Source organism: Equus przewalskii, chromosome 12 (assembly GCF_037783145.1).
Source record: "Equus przewalskii isolate Varuska chromosome 12, EquPr2, whole genome shotgun sequence".
Taxonomy (NCBI): domain Eukaryota; kingdom Metazoa; phylum Chordata; class Mammalia; order Perissodactyla; family Equidae; genus Equus; species Equus przewalskii.
Window position 1 is genome coordinate 40,561,964 of NC_091842.1, and position 14,640 is coordinate 40,576,603.

At 37.7% G+C, this 14,640-nt stretch overlaps 1 protein-coding gene across 31 annotated transcripts in view; it reads right to left on the reverse strand.

The window, feature by feature from the left end:
* The window catches only part of LOC103541579 (ATP-binding cassette sub-family A member 17-like), a 113,008-nt gene that overhangs the window by 33,301 nt on the left and 65,067 nt on the right, over positions 1-14,640 (reverse strand). For 23 of the 31 annotated variants that reach the window (XM_070568689.1, XM_070568703.1, XM_070568700.1 and 20 more), the window contains one exon: positions 2,138-2,236. The exons of the other annotated variants lie outside the window; for them this stretch is intronic. In XM_070568689.1, coding sequence (XP_070424790.1) covers positions 2,138-2,236 — 99 coding nt within the window. The remainder of the gene's footprint in view (positions 1-2,137; positions 2,237-14,640) is intronic. 31 annotated transcript variants of the gene reach the window in all.

Consider the following 14,640-nt stretch of genomic DNA (forward strand, 5'->3'; position numbering starts at 1 on the left):
ATTAGCTCTCGGTAACACAGAGAATAAGCAGACAATTTTTTTTTAAATGACACTGAAAATTTGCCGAATACAGTTAACAAACTGGACCTAATTGCTATATACAAAATACTGCACCCAACAATTGAAGAATGCACATTCTTTCAAAAACATAAGAAGTTTTACACTGAATATGGGCTGAGCCATAGACTCAAAAATTTTGAAGGAAAGAGACTATACAGAGTATGGGCTAGGACCACAGTGAAGTTAGGTTAGAAATCAATTACATAAACAAAACAAACAAGGCAAAATCAAACAAAAAACATTTTTTAGAAATATCCATTAATTTGGAAATTAAGAAATACATTTCTGGGGCCGGCCAGTGGCATAGGTTAAGTTTACGTGCTCTGCTTCCGTGGCCTGGGGTTCGCATGTTGGGATCCTGGGTGCAGACCTAGCACCGCTCGTCAAGCCACACTGTGGCGGCATCCCACATAAAATAGAGGAAGATTGGAAGAGATGTTAGCTCAGCAACAATCTTCCTCACAAAAAAAACAAGAAAAGAAAACAGAAATATAGTTCTAAATAAGCCATAGGTCAAAGTAGAAATTACCACAGAATACTGAAAATATTTCTAACTGAATGGTAATGAAAATACTACATACCAAAAAATTGTGAAATGCAAGTAAGCTAAGCTCAGAGGGAAATTTATATTAACACATATACATATGGCTAAATGTGAATATGTATATGGCTGAAAATAAACTATATAAAAATTTATCTTAGAAAGATAAGGGGGAAAAAAACCCAGCAAATTAAACTCAAAGAAAATAGAAAGAAGAAATGTGGTTAAATAGAATGAACTATTGGTTGTGATAAAACAACACTTTCCCCCTAACAACTCAAGGATATCCATTCTCACTACTTCTGCTCAACATTATACTGAAGCTCCCACCAGTGAAATAAGCAAGCAAAATGCATAAAGATTGGAAAATGAGAAGTAAAACTGTCTTTCAGATGACATGATAGTTACATACAAAATACTGAGGAATCAACCCAAAACTGTTTGAACTAATGATAAGTGAATTAAATATCTCTGGGTAAAAAGTTAATAATAAAAAATCAAATGCTTTATATGTATCAGCAATTAAGTGGAAAATGAAATTGAGAAATTTATTTCCATACCTTCAAAAACCATAAAATACTTAGAAATAGATTTAACAAAAGACATGCAAAACTTCTGAAAACTACAAAACATTGCTGATAGCAATTAGAAGTGACTTAAGTAGGGGTCGGCCCCGGGGCCGAGTGGTTAAGTTGGCGCGCTCTGCTTCGGAGGCCCAGGGTTTCGCCGGTTGGGATCCTGGGGGTGGACACAGCACAGCTCATCGGGCCACGCTGAGGCGGCGTCCCACATGCCACAGCTAGAAGGACCCACAACTAAAAATATACAACTATGTACCAGAGGGCATTGGGGAGAAAAAGGAAAAATAAAACCTTTAAAGAAAAAAAAAGAAGTGACCTAAATAAATGAAGCTATATACACTATCTATGGACTGGAAGAATGAAAGTTCTAAAGACGTCTGTTGTCCTCAGATTGATCTATAGGTTCAACTTAATATCAGTTACACTCCCAACAGACTAAAAAAAATTATAGACTAGAACAGGTAAGTTTGTTGAATAATATTACATTCAACATTTTCTCCATTAACCAATATCTCTATTGTTGAAAGTACTACTAAGAGGCTGGAAGACCATTCAGTGAGGATATTATAGAAAGGATTCAGGGCCGGCCAGGCAGTGCAGCGGTTAAGTTCACACGTTCCGCCTCGGTGGGCTGGGGTTTGCTGGTTCAGATCCTAGGTGTGGACATGGCACTGCTTGGCCAGCCATGCTGTGGTAGGCATCCCACATATAAAGTAGAGGAAGATGGGCACGGATGTTAGCTCAGGGCCAGTCTTCTTCAGCAAAAAGAGGAGGATTGGCAGCAGATGTTAGCTCAGAGCTAATCTTCCTCAACAAAAAAAAGAAAAAGAAAAAGAAAAGAAAGAAAGAAAGAAAAAGAAAGGATTCAAGCACTGGGCAATGTTTAGATGGATGACCTTTTAAGATTCCTTCCAACCCTGAGATTCTTGGAGTCTACAGTTTTATACTTGCTTACCGAATGAAGACTTCTTCCATAGTAGTGACAGAGGCCCCAAAACTGGCGATGCCCAGCTCTACCTGCCTCAGTTCCAACTCAGTAAATAGAGATTCAAACCTGGAAGGGAAGAGCAGTTTTACTCCTCAGAGGTGGAAGGTGAATTCCTTATTATCACCCTTGGCTCCCTACAGGGGACAAAGCATGGGCTATGGAGTCAGGAAGATATTTGCTCAAATCTCAACTTTGTTACTCTCTAGCTTCATGACTCTGAACTTGAACAATGAGGGTAATAGCATTTACTTCAAAACATTTCTGTAGGGATAAATTTAATACACATCCAGCACATTGTAGGTGCAAAATGAACATTAATTCATCTCTCTTCTTTTGAGTAAAAAGAAATAACAGTACTATTTTTGGAATGCTTGCTAAATGCCAGAGGCCGCTCTAAGCCCTTTTCCAAGTACTGAGTCTGTCAATCCTCTCTACAGCTCTCTGAGGACAGTGCTATGAGGTTCACACAGCGATAAGTAGCAGAGCCAGGACTCAAACTCATGCCGTCTCTCTCCAGGGACAGTGCTTTTTTTTCTTAACTGTTATGCTAAACGAGGAAAGGAGCTAAATTCTTAAGTCTGTTAACCTCGAACCCTTCCCTATACATGCCTTCCATTTATTTCTAATTGAATGAATCATGGCTGTTTGTGTGATATTAAAAAATCCATGACGATCTTCTACAATGGAGACTTCTATTCTTACACAACCCAGTGTCCAGCCCAACAAAGAGACTTTAAGAAACCCTATTCACACGCCGGATGCCCAGTAGAGGCCTGCACCATGTATGCCTCTGCAGGCAGGCGGTGGTTAAGGACTTGGATTGTGAATTGACTGGATTCGAGTCCAGATTCTGCCACTTACTAGTTGTGTGACTTTGGGTTAGTTATTTCACCTCTCTAAATCTTTCCTCGTCTATATGATAGATATTAACTCACAGAGTTGTTATAAAGATTAATTGAGATAATGTAAAAACATTTAGCAAAGTAGCCAGTCTGTTACAAATTCATTATTTATAACTTCAGTGTGTTCAATATCTTGCTCTTCATTCAGTTTCTAGTTACTGAAATTGTGTTCATGCAATTGCTACTGTCTTGCAATAAGGTCAATATGTCTGTTTTTTCAGACTTGAGGCAAAATTTACAGATAGTGAAATGCCTTGTTCTCACCCCAATCGAGATGTAGAACATGTCCCTCACCCAAGAAAGTGCCTTCATGCCCCTTTCAGATGATTCCGTCTCTCACCCTCGGACAACCACTGTCTTGATTTCTATCACCATAGGTTAGTTTTGCCTGTTCTTTATCTTCATGTCAATGGAATCATAAGTCTCTTCTGTATCTAGTTTTATCTATACAACATGTTTCTGAGGTTCAACCATGTTGTTGTTGCATGTCTTTCATTCTTGTTAATCGTGGAGTAATATTCAACGGAAGGAATATACCACAAATCGTCTATTGGTTCTCCTGTTGATTGACATTTGGATTGTTTTCAACTCAGGATGCTTATGAATAAAGCAGCTATAAACATTCTTCTATATGTCCTTTGTCTGGACATATGCTTTCATTTATCTTGGGTAACATGGTGAATAAAAGATGTCTGTAAATTCTTTGCTACTTCTCCCATCGAGAGGTGGAGCTTAATTCCCATTCTCTTTAATCTGGGCTGGCCTTAGTGACTTGCTTGACTAAGAATGCAATGGAAATGATAGGGTTAGGTCAGAAGAAGCCTTCAGGCTCTGCCAAGGCTTCTCTGAGAGCCCTAAACCATCATGTAAAGCCTGAGTACCTTGAAACCACCATGGTGCAGAGGACTTGTGTAGATGCTCTGGTCAGCAGTCCCAGCTGGGCCCAGCCTTCCAGAAATCCCTGAGGAGGCACCAGACATGGGACTGAAGCCATCCTGGAACCTCCAGATAAATCTATTTGCCAGCTCACATTTTCTTAAATTCTATGTTCATGGGGACTATTACTCTGTAACTTTTTATTGTCATACTGTTTCCAGGTTTTGGTATCAGAGTTGTGCTGCCCTTAAAATGAGTTGGGAAGTGCTCTCTTCTCTGTTTTCTAAAAGAGTAGCATTATTTATTTCTTCAATGTTTGATAGGACCTGGAATTTTTCTATTTGGATTCCCAAAATTTGTTACTGTAAATTCAATTTTATTAATAGATATATGGTTATTCAGGTTTTTCTCTTTCACTTTGTGTTAGTTTTGCTAAGTTGTATTTTTCAAGGAATCAGTCCATTTTATCTAAATTGTCCAATTTATTTATGATATTTTCTTATTATCCTTTTTTAACTCTATGCTCTGTATGCATAGCTATTATTTCATTCCTAATGCTGGCTACTTGTATTTTTTCTTTAATGACTTTGGTAGGTGTTTATCAATTTTATTAATGTTTTTAATAAACAACTTTTGCTGTTTTTTCCCCTCCAAGTTTTAATAAAATTTAATAGTTATTTTCTGTGTGTGTGTGAAGATTGGCCCTGAGCTAACATCTGTGCCAATCTTCCTCTATTTCATGTGGGATGCTGCCACAGCGTCGCTTGATGAGCAGTGCTAGGTCTGCACCTGGGATCTGAAACTGTGAACTCTGGGCTGCCAAAGCAGAGCGCATGAACTTAACCACTACGCCACCAGGCTGGTCCCAAAATTTAATAGTTTTTACTAATTCATCAAGCACATTGTTTTTTTTAATTGAGGTCATAATAGTTTATAACATTGTGAAATTTCAGTTGTACATTATTATTTGTCAGTCACCATATAACTGTGCCCCTTTACCCCTTATGTCCACCCCCAAACCCCATTCCCTTCTAGTAACCACTAATCTGTTCTCTTTGTTCATGTGTTTATTTCTCTTTCACATATGAGTGAGATCATATGGTGTTTGTCTTTCCCTGTCTGGCTTACTTCGCTTAACATAATACTCTCAAGGTCCATCCATGTTGTTGCAAATGGGACGATTTTGTCTTTTTTATGGCTAAGTATTATTCCATTGTATATATATATACCACATCTTCTTTATCCATTCATCAGTTGATGTGCACCTGGGTTGCTTCCCTGTCTTGGCTATTGTGAATAGTGCTGTAATGAACATAGCGGTACATAAGTCTCTTTGAATTGTTTATTTCAAGTTCTTTGGATAAATACCCAGTAGTGGGATAGCTGGGTCATATGGTATTTCTATTTTTAATTTTTTAAGAAACCTCCTTACTGTTTTCCACAGAGGCTGTACCAGTTTGCATTCCTTCCTGCAGTGGATGAGGGTTCCATTTTCTACACATCCTCTCCAACATTTGTTATTTTTTGTCTTGGTGATTATAGCCATTCTAACATATGTAAGGTGATATCTCAATGTAGTTTTGATTTACATTTCTCTGAAGATTAGTGATGCAGAACCTCTTTTCATGTACCTATTGGCTGTCTGTATATCTTCTTTGTAAAGGTATCTGTTCACATCCTTTGCCCATTTTTTGGATTGAGTTGTTCGTTTTTTTTGTTGTTGAGTAGTATGAGTTCTGTATATATTTTGGAGATTAACCCCTTGTCAGATATATGATTTGCAAATATTTTGTCCCAGTTGGTGGGTTGTCTTTTCATTTTTTTTCTAGTTTCCTTTGCTGTGCAGAAGCTCTTTAGTCTGATGAAGTCCCATTTGTTTATTTTTTCTTTTGTTTCCCTTGCCCGAGTAGACAATGGTATTTGAAAAAATCCTTCTAAGACTGATGTTAAAGAGTGTACTGCCTATATTTTCTTCTAGGAGTTTTATGGTTTCACATCTTAACTTCAAGTCTTTAATCCATTTTGAGTTAATTTTTGTGGATGGCGAGAGATAAAGATCTACTTTTATTCTTTTGCATATGGCTGCCCAGTTTTCCTAACACCATTTGTTGAAAAGACTTTCCTTTCTCCATTGTATATTTTTAGCTCCTTTGCTGAAGATTAGCTGTCTGTAGATGTGTGGTTTTATTTCTGGGCTTTCAATTCTGTTCCATTGATCTGTGTGTCTGTTTTTGTACCAGTACCATGCTGTTTTGATTACTATAGCTTTGTAGTATATTTTGAAGTCAGGGATTGTGATGCCTCTAGCTTTGTTCTTTTTTCTCAGGATTGCTTTAGCTATTTGGGGTCTTTTCTTGCCCTGTATGAATTATAGTACTCTTTATTCTATTTCTGTGAAGAATGTCACTGGGATTCTGAATGGGATTGCATTGAATCTGTAGATTGCTTTAGGTAGTATGGACATTTTAACTATGTTTATTCTTCCAATCCATGTGCATGGAATATCTTTCTATTTCTTTATGTCATCATCAATTTCTTTCACTAATGTCTTAAGTTTTCATTGTATAGGTCTTTCACCTCCTTGGTTAAATTTATTCCTAGACATTTTATTCTTTTTGTTGCGATTGTAAATGGGATTGTATTCTTGAGTTCTCTTTCTGTTGGTTTCCTATTAGAGTAAAGAAATGCAACTGATTTTTCTGAGTTGATTTTGTACCCAGTAACTTTGCTGTAGTTGTCGATTATTTCTAACAGTTTTCTGATGGATTCTTTAGGGTTTTCTATGTATAGAATCATGTCTTCTGCAAACAGTAAGAGTTTCACTTCTTCCTTGCCAATTTGGATACCTATTATTTCTTTTTCTTGCTTAATTACTCTGGCCAAAACCTCCAGTACAATGTTGAATGAGAGTGGTGAGAGTGGGCACTGTTGTCTTGTTCCTGTTCTCAGAGGGATGGTTTTCAGTATTTCACTGTTGAGTATGATGTTGGCTGTGGGTTTGTCATATATGGCCTTTATTATGTTGAGGTACTTTCCTTCTATACCCATTTTATTGAGAGTTTTTATCTAAATGGATGCTGGATCTTCTCAAACGCTTTCTCTGCATCTATTGAGATCATTGTGTGTTTTTTATTCCTCATTTTGTTAACATGGTGCATCACATTGATTGATTTGTGGATGTTGAAACAGCCCTGTGTCCCTGGCATAAATCCCATTTGATCATGGTGCATGATCCTTTTAATGTATTGCTGTATTCAGTTTGCCAATACTTTGTTAAGGATTTTTGCATCTATGTTCATCAGCGATATTGGCCTGTAATTTTCCTTCTTTGTGTTGTCCTTTTCTGGCTTTGGGATCAGGGTGATGTTGGCTTCATAGAATGAATTAGGAAGTGTTCCGTCAACTACAGTTTTTTGGAATAGCTTGAGGAGAGGTATTAAATCTTCTTTGAATGTTTGGTAGAATTCTCCTGAGAAGCTATTTGGTCCTGGACTTTTTCTTTTTTTTTTTCAGGTATGATGGCCTTCTTGATCATTTCTTGTAGTCGGGGGTCTTGTGGCAATGAACTCCCTAAACTTTTGTTTATCTGGGAAAGTTTTTATTTCTCCATCATATCTGAAGGATAGTTTTGCTGGATAGAGTATTCTTGGCTGAAAGTTTTTGTCTTTCAGAAATTTGAATATATCATTCCACTCTCTCCTGGCCTGTAAGGTTTCTGTTGAGAAATCCACTAAAAGCCTGATAGGGGTTCCTTTGTAGGCTGTTTTCTTCTGCCTTGCTGCCTTTAATATTTTTTCTTTGTCATTGACTTTTGCCAGATTTACTAATATATGCCTCGGAGAAGGTCTTTTAAATTGATGTACTTAGGAGTTCTATTAGCTTCTTTTATTTGTAATTCCAAGGTTTGGGAAGTTCTTAGCTATTATTTCTTTGAACAAGCTCTCTGTTCCTTTCTCCTTCCCTTTTCCCTCTGGAATAACTATAATCCTTATGTTGCATTTCCTAATTGAATCGGATATTTCTTGGAGAATTTCTTCATTTTTTTTTAGTCTTAGCTCTCTCTCCTCGTCCATCTGAATTACACCTATATTTCTGTCTTCTAAATTGTCAATTCTGTCCTCCATTATATTAGCTCTGTTATTCAAGGACTCCAGATTTTTCTTTATCTCATGCATTGTGTTTCTCATCTCCAAAATTTCTGACTGGTTTTCCTTTATAGTTTCTTTAAAAAAAATTTTTTTGAGGAAGATTAGCCCTGAGCTAATATCTGCCACCAATCCTTTTTTTTTTTTTTTTTTTTGCTGAGGAAGATTGGCCCTGAGCTAACATCCATGCCCGTCTTCCTCTACTTTATATGTGGGACACCTGCCACAGCATGGCTTGACAAGCAGTGCATAGGTCCATACCCAGGATCCGAACTGGTGAACTCCAGGCTGCCATAGCAGAGTGTGTGAACTTAACTGCTGTGCCACTGGGCCAGCCCCTTCTTTATAGTTTCAATCTCTCCTGTGAAGAAGTCCCTCTGTTCATGAATTTTATTCCTGATTTTATTGAAATGTCTTCCTGAATTTTCTTATAACTCATTGAGGTTTTTTATGATAGCTATTTTGAATTCTCTATCATTTAGATTATAAATTTCTGTGCCTTCAGGATTGATTTCTGGGTGCTTGATACTTTTCTTCTGGTCTGGAGTGTTAATATACCTCTTCATACTATTTGATGGGGTGGATTTGTGCCTTTGCATAGTGGAGGTATCTCGTTGCAGATTCCATCTACCACTACTGGGTGGGGGGCAGGAACTACGTATTCTGAGCCTGCCACGATCCCTGGCAGCTGTGCCTGACCTTTGGTGGCTATGCTGACAGAGCCCATCTCTGTCTGCTCACCACCACTACTTTACACACTGTACGCACCAGCACTGTGGCAGGGGTCCTTCGCTCTGGCCAACTGGCTGAGCTGGTGTGCTAGGAGGGGGAAGGGGTGCTTTCTTTTGCATGTGATCCTGGGGGCACTCCTGCTTTTCCCTCACTATCTGCCCTCCTGGGCTGCTTGGCCTAGTGAATACACCCCCATGATTGTTTTGCCTCCTCTGTGTGGAGCGTTCCCATGGGGTGTGAGGGAACTTGGAGAGTGAAGGTGTTTCCTTGGAGGACTGCTCCCTCCTCCCTCTCTTCTCAGGGCCACGCATGGTCCTGTGTCCTAGGTCACTGCAGTTGGGGGAGGCAGAGGATATCCCCATACCTCCTTCCATTGTCTCCTGTAGGGTCCAGCACCTCCACCTTCAGACATATGGCTGCATGGGTCTCTCAGATATCTATTGTGTTGTGTGAATGTCCTCTCTTGGTTTATGAATGTCCTTTTTGTTGTATCTTAGTGGGGAGAGTCTAACAGAGGAGCTCACTCCACTGTGATACTAACATCAGTCCATAACTTTTTGCATTTTAAGTTTTCTATTACATTGTTTTCTCTCCTTATATTTATTATCTCTTCTCTTCTATATACTCTGAGCTTAACTTTCTCTTCTTTTTCTATCTTCTTCAGTTGGAAACTCAGTTAATTGATTTTAAGCCTTTCTTCTTTTCTAATGTAAGTTTTTAAAAGCTGTATATTTCCCTCTAAGTGAGACCAAGTTAGCATGAGAGCCTGCATGTCTAAACCCAGCCCCTCATCTTATTCTCACAGTGTGCTTTGGAGAAATGCTTAGAACTGTGCCTAGGCAAGCTAATCAGTAACCAGTAGAAAGAATGACTTGTTAACAGAAAACTTAAGTCCTCTGCCCAAACTGTTCCTTCTCTCCCTGATAAGAAAATAACTAAAGGTTTTTTAGATTCCTCAGGAATATCGCATTCAGCAGATACAAAACTTTTGTCTACAGAGAGGCACCAAATGGTCTGCAGTCATCCATCCTCTGACACTCCTGAGCCCCCTCCCCAACCCTATATGCCTTATGTAAGTTGTTTCCAAATCAGTTCCCCTTTAAGATGTTTTTTTAAGGACAATAATCTGCCGTCTTCCAAGCAGCTGGCTCATTGCTTAATACAGTCCTTTCTCTCCGCCACCTTGCCTTGTGACAGACTGGCTTTTGTCTCACCGTGAGCAGATCGAGCCCTATTCAGTATCATAAGCATTGCTTCAGCACATCTGAAAATTTTTGATATGCTGTGTTTTCATCATCATTCAATTCAAAATATAAAGTGGAGGAAGATGAGCATGGATGTTAGCTCAGGGCCAGTCTTCCTTAGCAAAAAGAGGAGGATTGGCAGCAGATGTTAGCTCAGGGCTAATCTTCCTCAAAAAATTTTTTTTTAAAATTTCTCTTTGACCCATAAGTTATTCAGAAATATATTATTTAATTTCCAAGTATTTGTGGATATTCTAGGCATCTTTTTGTAATAAATTTCTAACTTAATTCCATTGTTGGTATGTTGAGGAGTCTGACTCCTGGTTAAAAACCTATGTGTGAGAGAGGAATCTGGGAAGACGGCAGAGAGGGAAGGATCAGGAATCTCTCTCTCCACCTAGACAACAACTACACTGGCAGAATCTGTGTGACGTAACTAGTATTGGAAGTTGTAGCCAGAGCAATTAGGCAAGAAAAAGAAATAAAAGGGCATCCAAATTGGAAAGGAAGAAGTAAAATTATCTGTTTGCTGATGATATGATCTTATATGTAGAAAACCCTAAAGATTCCACAATGAAGTCATTAGAACTAATAAATGAATTCAGCAAAGTAGAAGGATACAAACTCAACATACAAAAATAAGTTGCATTTCTATATACAAATAATGAACAATCTGAAAAGGAAATTACAAAACAAAACCATTTATAATAGCATCATTCCCCCCCACCCCCAGAATTAACTTAATCAAGAAAGTGAAAGACTTGTGCAATGAAAACTATAAAACATTGCTGAAGAAAATTAAAGAAGACATAAGTAAATTGAAACACATCCCATGTTCATGGACTGGAATACTTAATATTTTTAAAATGTCAGTACTACCCAAAGTGATCTACAGATTCAATGCAATCTCTATCAAAATCCCAATGACACTTTTTGCAGAACAGAAAAACTCAGCCTAAAATTCATATGGAATCTCAAGGGACCCCAAATAGCCAAAACAATCTTGAAAAAGAACAAAACTGGAAGACTCAGACTTCCTGATTTCAAAACTTACTACACAGCTACAGTAATCAAAACAGTTTTGTATTGGCATAGACAGACATATAGACCAACGCAAGAGATTAGAGAGCCCAGAAATAAATAAATAAATCACATATATGGTCAAATGATTTTTGACAAGAGTGCCAAGATCATTGAATGAAGAAGGACAATCTTTTCAACAAATGGTGCTGGGAAAATTGGATATCCACAGGCAACAGAATGAAGTTGGACCCTTATTTAACACCATATACAAAAATTAATTCAAAATAGATCAAGGGCCTAGATGTAAGACCTAAAATAATAAAACTCTTAGAAGAAAATGTAGCACAAAAGCTTCATGACATTGGATTTGGCAATGATTTCTTAGATGTGAAATCACGCACACAGATAACAAAAGAAAAAATAGACAAATTGGACTTCATGAAAATTTAAAAATTTTGTGCATCAAGAGATATTATCAACAGAAGAAAAAGGCAACTCAGTGAATGAGAGAAAATATTTGCAAATCATATATCTGATTAGCGATTAATATCCTGAATATATAGAGAACTCCTAAAACTCAACAACAACAAAGAAATGACCCAATTCAAAAATGGGCAAAAGGCTTGAATAGACATTTCTCCAAAGAAGACATACAAATGGCCAATGGAATGGCATGTGAAAAGATGCTCAGCATCACTAATCATTAGGGAAATGCAATTCAAAACTACAATGAGATACCACCTCATACCCATTAGGAGGGTTACTATAAAAAAAAGAAAACAACAAGTGTTGGTGTGAATGGGGAGAAATTGGAACCCTTGTGCACTCTTGGTGGGCATGTAAAATGGTACAGCTTCTGTGGAAGACAGTGTGTCAGTTCTTCAAAAAATAGAATTACCATATGATGCAGCAATTCCACTTCTGGGTATATACTCAAAGGAATTGAAAGCAGGGTCTTTAAGAGATATTTGTACACCCATGTTCACAACAGCATTAGTCACAATAGCCAAAATGCGGAAGCAACTCAAGCGTCCATCTACAGATGAATGGATAAGCAAATGTGGTATATACATATAATGGAATATTATTCAGCCTTAAAAATGAAGAAAATTCTGCAATATGCTACAACATGGATGAAGCTTGAGGACCTTATGTGAAGTGAAATAAGCCAGACACAAAAAGACAAACACTGTACGATTCCACTTATATGAGGCATTTAGAGTAGTCAAAATAGTACAAATAGAAAGCATAATGATTGTTGTCAGGGGCTGGTGGGGAGAGAAGGGCAAGGAGTTATTGTTTAATGGGTATAGAGTTTCAGTTTTACGAGATGAAAAGAGTTCTGGAGATGGATGGTGGTAATGGTTGCACAACAATATGAATGCATTTAATACCACTGAACTGTACACTTAAAAATGATTAAAATAGTAAATTTTATGTTATGAGTATTTAACCACAATTTAAAAAAAAACACACAAACCCTAGGGGCGATTTTTCAGACCTGACCACAGGCAATCACAAAGGCTTTACCTGGCAGGCCTCATAGGGAAATCTGCCCTCCGCCTCCCTAGACTTGGGGCACACCAGTGCACTGCAGTCTCTGAAGGGAATTTCAGTCAAGGACTCAGGCCCTCTAGCTGTTCATGCTGTCATTAGCATTCCTAGCCCCTTCATTCCCCGGTCTTTTTATCTGAAGTCTTGGGCTGAGGTCCTCTTCAGGCACCTCTAACCAAGCTTCCTTATCAGGGGAGGGGAGGGGAAACCTTGAAGATCCTTTCCCCACTGTGAAGTTGGTACTCAATACTTTTCCACTCATACTCCTCCCCCCTCACCTTCCCACCAATCTCAGGGGTCATAACACTGCTGGAGACTTTTCTTTGGAGCTCCCTCAATAGTGAGAGGGCCCTCACATCTGTGCTGATCCACCTGACCCTTGACCAGTGGGACATTCTATGGGGAAAAATGGAATTGGAGGGGGAAGGGGAGGAGTCCGCATTTTCTCCAGTTTCCTACTCTTCCTTATCTCAGTATAGGATTAAAGTAAAGGATTTACTCATCTCAGTAAAGGATTAAAGGCTTAACTCTTTGGCTCTTGCTTTAGTCATCTATGCCTATACCTTGCAGTTCAGCTCTCTCTCCACTCAGCTGAATTCCTGATGTTTGTGTGCTTTGCCATTCAGAAATTTAAAATCAATCAATCCATTCCTTTATGATTTTGGTCTTGGTGTCATTCCTATAAAATCCTTCCTCACTCCAGATTATAAAAATATTCTGTGGTATATTTTATAGTACTTATATAAATTAATTTTTAACATGAAAAAATTTAGATAATCTGAAATTTATTTTGGTGTGAGGTATTTTTAATCATGTTGAGAAAGTATCTTTCAAGGCTTATTATTATAACTTCAAAAAATAGCAATAGATGTAGAATTTTAGCAAATGTATCTTTCTCATTATGCGGATGATTACATGGTTATTTCCTTTTGACATACTAATATGTTAAATTATATTAATTAATCCTAATAACACATAATCCTTTCAACATGCTGTATTATTCTTTCAATGAACTGTTAAATTAAGCTGGATTAGTAAAACAAAGTGAGGAGTTTCTATATTTTCTATTCTTTAGAAGAATTTAAATAGAAACAAAATTATCTTTTCCTTAAATATTTGGCAAAAATTAACAGATTTATGAAAAACCGTGGTACCTCCTGTGTTAATTTTAATAAAGTGATTTTTTTAGATAATTATCCACTTTATTCAGGTTTTCTAATGTATTCACTAAAATTCTGCAAAACACTGCCTTCTAGTTCTTTGTGGTTTTTTCCCAATTCTCAATTCTAATTTTATGTATTTATGTATTTACGTGCTTATTCTCCATTCATCTTCATGAGGCTATTCTTCCCTAGTGTTCTTTGCAGGGTCCTACTCCTTATTGGAACCTCAAAATTTAGGACTGCTTCAGGAATTGCTCATCAGCCCTATTTTATTGTCTACATTCTCTTTCTACATGACTTTAAATATCTCTATGCTGTTGACTCCGGAGTGCATTTCCAGGCTAAACCCTCCAGCTCTAGATTCATATACATCCAACTGCCCTCCTGATGGCTTCACTGGGGTGTCTCACGAGGCTTTCAAATGTAAAGATTCAAAACGGACCTTTTCATAATCACCCCTCCCAAATCTGTTTGTCTCCCAGTCCTTCCCATTGCCACTTGGGAGTAGCCAGAGGGGTAGAAATAAAACCAGCAACCAGTAAAATTTCCCAAGGAATCCAAAAGAGACGAGTGTTTCCTAAAGAAAGGAATGGTTAACTATGCAGTTATGTTTCAGGGTTAAGTATGATCAGAGTAAAAAGTCATTGCTATTTTAGTTCTTAGCTTCAACAGAGGGTTCACTAGTGCTCATTTTATTATTATACTTCATAACCTACAAATAAGAAATATATATTTGTTTGTAGGTATAAAATAGTACCAAATAATTATTTTTTTTTTTTTGAGGAAGATTAGCTCTGAGCTAACATCTGCGGCCAATCCTCCTCTTTTTGC